Raw genomic sequence first — 6,628 nt, 5'->3', positions numbered from 1 at the left:
TATTTTACTTGTCTTTGTGGGCAATATGTTAGTGTAGATGGCTAAGTATTGTATGTTTACTTTATATTCACTTTGCAATTTTTTTGGTATTTAAAATGTAAATGTCATATTTTCAGATTAATGTAATACTCAAAAATATATGGTAATACATGGGTGTATATTCAGCTGTTGGCCATGGAAAATTAGACTACTTGGCTATGTTTTTGTCTTTGGAAATGGAACCTCATTAGCCTTTTAAAAAAAAATGAAGCAACCCATTTTTAAATAATTTATTGGTAGAAAGTGTACTCATAATGGTAATCATATGGCCACATCACTAAATGTTGCTGCTTACAAAAGTACACACTGTAATTAAAGGTCATAAACACCAACTTATCATTTTTACAGATGAAAGCAAGCCACCACTTCTAGAACACAAGCAACACTGTCAAGAGCTGTGGATGCTGGCGATACAGGTAACGCAAAATTGACACCAGTTAATGTGCCCACCACAAAATTTACAAACAATCTAATGTTTGCATTAATCCATAGGAACTTCAACATCGCATCACAGTCCACAAAGACGTCCTTCACAGGGGTCTGGCAGCCATACGAGCAGGCCTACCAAGAGACGTCGTCCTGATGTCGCACCAACACCAGCATTAAGCCCACCCCCACGTCGTATTTCAACTGAGTTGCCTCAGCCACCAGAACACATTTTGGAGAGTCCTCAATCACCGGAACCACATTCCCCTCAGCTGTCTGGTGAGTAAACACAAAACAAAAATTACAAATAACATACTTACACACTGGGGTAAATTTACTAAGGTGGGAGGTTTTTTTTAGAACTGGTGATGTTGCTCATAGCAACCAATCAGATTCTACTTAACATTTATCTAGTTGCTTCTAAAAGATATTAAATGTAATCTGATTGGTTGCTATTGGCAATATCACTAGTTCTAAAAAAACTCCCACCTTAGTAAATTTACCCCACTGTTTTTGCACACAAAATACACATCAGCAAAAAATAAAAAAAAATCCTAGTACTTATCCACAGCAGCAAGCACATGGCTTGCAAAATAAAAATTACCCAATCTCCACTATAAAAGTTGCGCAAATTTAGAGTGTTCTCTTGTGCCTTACAGTAGTATTGTGTTGTCATTATTTATTGGAATAGTAAAAAATTGTGCTTCAGGTAGATTTACACCCTTTCACAATGGTGATAGAATTCATATTGTCATTTACTGTTTGATATTTTAATGCAAGTACGATATGGCGGATGACAAATCACTTTTTTTCATGGGGTAAACTTTGTACCTCTGTGTGTTTGTTTCGTAAGTGTGGTCTTTGTCAAACATGTGTCCACTTTTGTTTTGATGTAAATTTTTTCTTCATACAAACCTACATAATTGGCCTTTTTGATTGTGTATATGAGTCTTGGTGAACTTCCTAATTTTCTTTTGAAAAATGTTTGACAAACAAGTCTAGAAAGTTAAACTAAATAATAAAACGAACATAATTAAAAAAGAATCTCAAATGTTGTCCCCTTAAACCCCATACAGAACCAGACATCATGCCCCCGGAAGCCCAGCAGGAATCTGAACAACAGGAAACATACACCCTCCATCTGCAAGCAATAGACGTTAACCAACCTACCACGCCTCAGGAAAGTACCCCACCACCCCAAATGTCACCACACCCACAATTGAGACAAACAACCCCCCCACAACAACCTGACCCATCATTTTGGGTAACATGGAACCAACAACAGGCACAGAATATTGATTGCCTACGCACACACACCCAATACCTAGCCAGTCTGCCCCATCATCTACCGAGACTGTGTAGAAACACAAGCAGGATCAATGTCCAGCTATGCAGAGTCGCAAACAGTATGGAGCAGATGAGAGCAGATAACAGCCAACTTATTGTTACCTTTCAGCGCATAATGGATGAGCAACACCGCCATCAACAAGCCCTCATTCAGTTAATTCAAAATAATCAAATTATATCAGAAACCATGTCCCGCATCATAGACAACAACACAACAGCCACAACACAACTTACCGCAACCCTGGCTAACCTCAGTCAAAATATTAATTTGTTGGCACAACACCAACAAGGTTCCAGCTCAGGGACCAACACACATACACAGACCCCAATTTCATCACCAGTTCGAAGATCAAGCCGAACCCGCTCCACTGTCCAAACCAAACCCACGTCAGCCACCAAAGCACAGCCTAAGAAATAACCAACCCTGCAGCTAGAGACACATTGTTCACAATCCTAGGCCTACAAAATAGCACTTATTTGAAATGAAAACACATGTTGTACGGTAATAAATGTGAGAAATGATTGATGTGCAATGTGTTATGTTAAAAAAAACTGTCAGTGTAACAGGATAATTCTTTGAGTTATCACTCACATGTGTTGGGACTATTCTAGCATCATTACTAACATGAAGGTTTACCACATCACAGCCATAAATATGTCTAAACAATTTTGTAAGGTTGGTGTTAGGCAATGTATGTTTGGCTAATTGGCACACATTACTCAATGTCCATTATGTTGTGGTAATGAGGTTACATATTTTAAACACAGCTTCAGAAGAAAGGGGGTAATTCCAAGTTGATCGCAGCAGGAAATTTTTTAGCAGTTGGGCAAAACCATGTGCACTGCAGGGGGGGCAGATATAACATTTGCAGAGAGAGTTAGATTTGGGTGGGCTATTTTGTTTCTGTGCAGGGTACATACAGGCTGCTTTATTTTTACACTGCAATTTAGATTGCAGATTGAACACACCACACCCAAATCTATCTCTCTCTGCACATGTTAAATCTGCCTCCCCTGCAGTGCACATGGTTTTGCCCAACTGCTAACAGAATTCCTGCTGCGATCAACTTGGAATTACCCCCAAAGTCTACACACAACAAACACAAACAATAGGCTAAACAAAAATGGTTGTTAGGACATACTCATTTATTATGTAGTATTGTGGCAAACATTACCTTCGAATTGGAAAAACAATTTTTTTTTCATTATAAACACATAATTACTAACAAAAATCGATATACAAATAGCTAAGTAACTGATACCCAACAGTTAGACATAAACACATATAAAGCAAAATAACAACACTCAGCTGACTAGCTCGAGAGGGAGCAAGAGCCACATTACTACAGAAAATACATTGGTGTGCCTTAATTGTTCATATACAAAGCACACAGGCAAATTTACTTACCGCTAAAATGTGCCAAAATCAGGTCTTGCCTTACCTGCCTCCCTATATCTGTACTCACAGTGTCGCCAGATGTTTCTAACTCCTCTGCTTGCTGACTGTTTTCTTCATCATCATTATGTGGCAGATGTTGCTGCAAACACATGTTATGAAGAAAACAGCAGCAGAACACAATCCTAGTCACCTTTAAGGGACTATACAACAAAAGCCCGGCAGACTTATCCAGACACCAAAACCTTGATTTCAGTACACCAAAACATCGTTCTATCACATTCCGCGTAGACTTATGTGCATGATTGTAATTGTGTTCAGCAGGGGAATCAGGGACGGACAATGGAGTCAGAAGCCAAGAGTAGCAGCCATAACCCCCATCACCTGAAAAACAGAGATTAGCAACATTGAAAAATATTGATGCACAAACACAGTGCTAACATAATGTGCAGGTTGAGGTAAACACAAAATTTAACACAAATACTTGGTACATACCCAGCAGCCAGCCATCCGGCATTTCTCCAGCCTCAAATTTATCAAAGAGGGATGACTGACGGAGGATGAAGGAGTCATGGCAGCCGCCAGGGTAACCCGCAACAACACTCATAATTTTGAGATTTGCATCACAAACCCCCTGGACATTAGTTGATTGGCCAAGATGTCTATTTATATAAATATATTGCCTGCCCTTAGGTGGTCTCAGCTCAACGTGTGTGCAATCTATGGCACCCAGCACATTTGGCATGCCAGCAAGCTCATAGAAAGCTACCCTGACTGCATGCCACTGAGACTCCTGGGTAGGGAAGCAGATATAGGCATCTATGTGGGGTTCCAATGCATCCAAAACCTGAGTGTACATTCAAAAATATAAGGTGAGTGTCTTAAGCACTTTGTTCAAATATATACTGTATAAATTCACATTACACAATACAAAAATGGGGCATAGAGGAGTATGTATGATTTGCCTCACCTGATTTAAATATTTTGAAAAGGTGGGCTGTGAGATTCCTATTACATTGCCTGTCACAGCCTGAAAGCTGCCAGTAGCCATAAAGTGCAGCACAGCCAGGAGTTTGTGCAGGCCTGAGACAGAGCGAGAGCGTGCTGTCTCAGGGTCTAGGTCCAGTTTGACTAGGTCATACAGACGGAAAATGTTGCTCCTATTTAGCCGGAACATCTGTATGACCTGGTCATCGGCCAATGCGTTTAAGTTTAAATGCCCCCTAAAAAAACGAGACCTGCGCAGCCTCCGTGGCACCTGTACAACCTGCTGACCATGTTCAGTTTCCTGGCCCTGGTGTCTTGTAGCCTCATGGAGCAGTCTCAGGAATCCCACAGCAAAACCAAATTCACTGCTACACACAGCAGCAGCCATTTCAGAGTGATTGATTTGACAAATGTGCTGGCCCACCTTTTAAAGGGTCAAAAATGCAGGTGTGATTAATGATGAAGTTGGAACACATGTAAACATACTTCTCAAAAGCAGGTCTACTTTTTTTCGTGTTTTTTTACGAATTGTATATTTTTACGACCGCAAATGCACTTTCACGGTGGAAATTTCAAATACGAATGAATAGTAAATGACCGAGTTCTATACCTAAACAGCCGTGTTTGACCGATGGTGTAGTCATTCGTATTTCTGAACTTGGGCCGTCCAAAAAATACGAATGCCCTCATCACGCCCGAGATTTGAGTTTAGTAAATTCCCGAGATGATACTTTGAAGAAAAAACACCAAATCGGTCAAAATCAGGAGTTTAGTAAATTTACCCCCTAGTGGCTGCCCTGTTGAGACAGAGCCCAGGTGGGAATGGAGTTAGAGCTCAGTGTGCATGGAGGCCACTGAGGGCAGACGGCCAGCCTATACCTGCATGTGGCAGGGAGAACTATCAAGCTCTGTGAATGAACTGCACTTGGGAAGCTGTGGCAACCAGCCAATCCAGGCTGGAGCATGTTTTATTTCTGCAGGTAGCAGGCAAGGCTGAGAGACTTTTGGTTTGCACACTAGCTTCCCAAAGATAGGGGCAAATAAGTGAGACAGTGCCCTTGGGTTGTTTTTGTTTCATTTATACTGACAGTAAAGCATTCTTTTATTTATTCACCGAAAAAGCATTGTTTGGACTCTGATTAAGCATCTAGACATTGCACCAAAACACCCCATATACTGAGTTTATTACCCCACATCATCACAATATATATATATTATTATACTTATATATCAACAATACCAAAACTATACCTTATCTTACACTGATATACACAGCTGCACCTCTACAAAGATCCTCTGTTAGCAGAATTCCCATTAATTAACAATATTGCAAAAGATACCTAGAGGGTATCTAATAAATACTGATCAACGACCATGAATTATATCCAATTAAAACAATTCAATCTGCTCATAAATAAAAGCAATTTAAACCAAAATTGTCTCTTAGTATGATTTATTCTTTCTTCTTAAGATTTTCTTTAGAGATGGAGTCTGGAATTAAACTCACTCACCAATCACCCGAAAGGAAAGCCAATGACCATTTATTAGTAAAAATCAGAATGTTTTTATTCTTGAATAAAATTGTATATAAACGTAGCTTAAATTCTTAATAAAGAAATGTGTCATAGTAACACCACTTCAGAAGAGATGGAAGTATATCCTGTCAACACCCTCCTGGGCATGAGCTTGATGACAGGGCTTCAACTGTGGCAGTTAGATACGGCACCAAAACCCTACACTTTAGTCCAGTAAAGAGGATTCCTTCCAATCTCAAGAGCATGGTAAAGTTAAACAATTTCATGTGGAATGAATCACAAAGTAGAGGGGCCAGCATTCTTAGTACAAGCTGTAGCTTTTTTCTCCCTCAATGATGTAAAATTCTGGGATACAGAGTGTCTTCCAGTTGCAATGCCACCATTGTGCATCTGCATTTAATTTTTTTCTGTGAGGAACTAGAAGTCTCAGCATGATAGAACCTTTAGAACTATGTTTGGAATTAGGGCGTGCCGTCCAGGTCTTCCCCCCCCTTCATATTCTATGTTGTGTACACTTGACGGCGGAGACTCCTTCTGCTTGAATTAGCACCGCTCCCATCGACCCAAGGGTGTTTTTAATTAGCATAGATTTCTAGCATTTGCAGACAGCTTATTGGGAAAGGCACTATGATGGAATGAGTAACTGATGTATGAATAAATGTGTACAATTAGTCAGTTTTAGGGATGCATTCGGGACATGGAGCACCCATGTGGCCTAGCTGCTTTGGGGCACCACATTGTAAAACTATAGCACTTTTTTAGTGCCTAATTATACACTGCTCAAAAAAATAAAGGAAACACTAAAATAACACATCCTAGATCTGTATGAATGAAATATTCTTATTAAATACTTTGCTCTTTACATAGTTGAATGTGCTGACAACAAAATCACACAAAA

The 6,628-nt window shown here is 39.8% G+C and overlaps 1 protein-coding gene across 1 annotated transcript; it reads left to right on the top strand.

Moving 5' to 3' along the window:
- The first annotated feature begins 391 nt into the window (after nt 1-391).
- LOC134927461 (uncharacterized) lies at nt 392-2,308 on the top strand. The gene is made up of 3 exons (XM_063921938.1): nt 392-455; nt 532-744; nt 1,542-2,308. The coding sequence occupies exon 3, from the start codon at nt 1,553-1,555 to the stop codon at nt 2,228-2,230; it is 678 nt and encodes a 225-aa protein (XP_063778008.1). The 5' UTR covers nt 392-455; nt 532-744; nt 1,542-1,552; the 3' UTR covers nt 2,231-2,308.
- Nucleotides 2,309-6,628: the final 4,320 nt, after the last annotated feature.

This window comes from Pseudophryne corroboree, chromosome 5, assembly GCF_028390025.1.
Source record: "Pseudophryne corroboree isolate aPseCor3 chromosome 5, aPseCor3.hap2, whole genome shotgun sequence".
Taxonomy (NCBI): Eukaryota; Metazoa; Chordata; class Amphibia; order Anura; family Myobatrachidae; genus Pseudophryne; species Pseudophryne corroboree.
The sequence above is the reverse complement of the archived record's forward strand: the minus strand, read 5'-3'. Positions and strand labels throughout refer to the sequence as shown.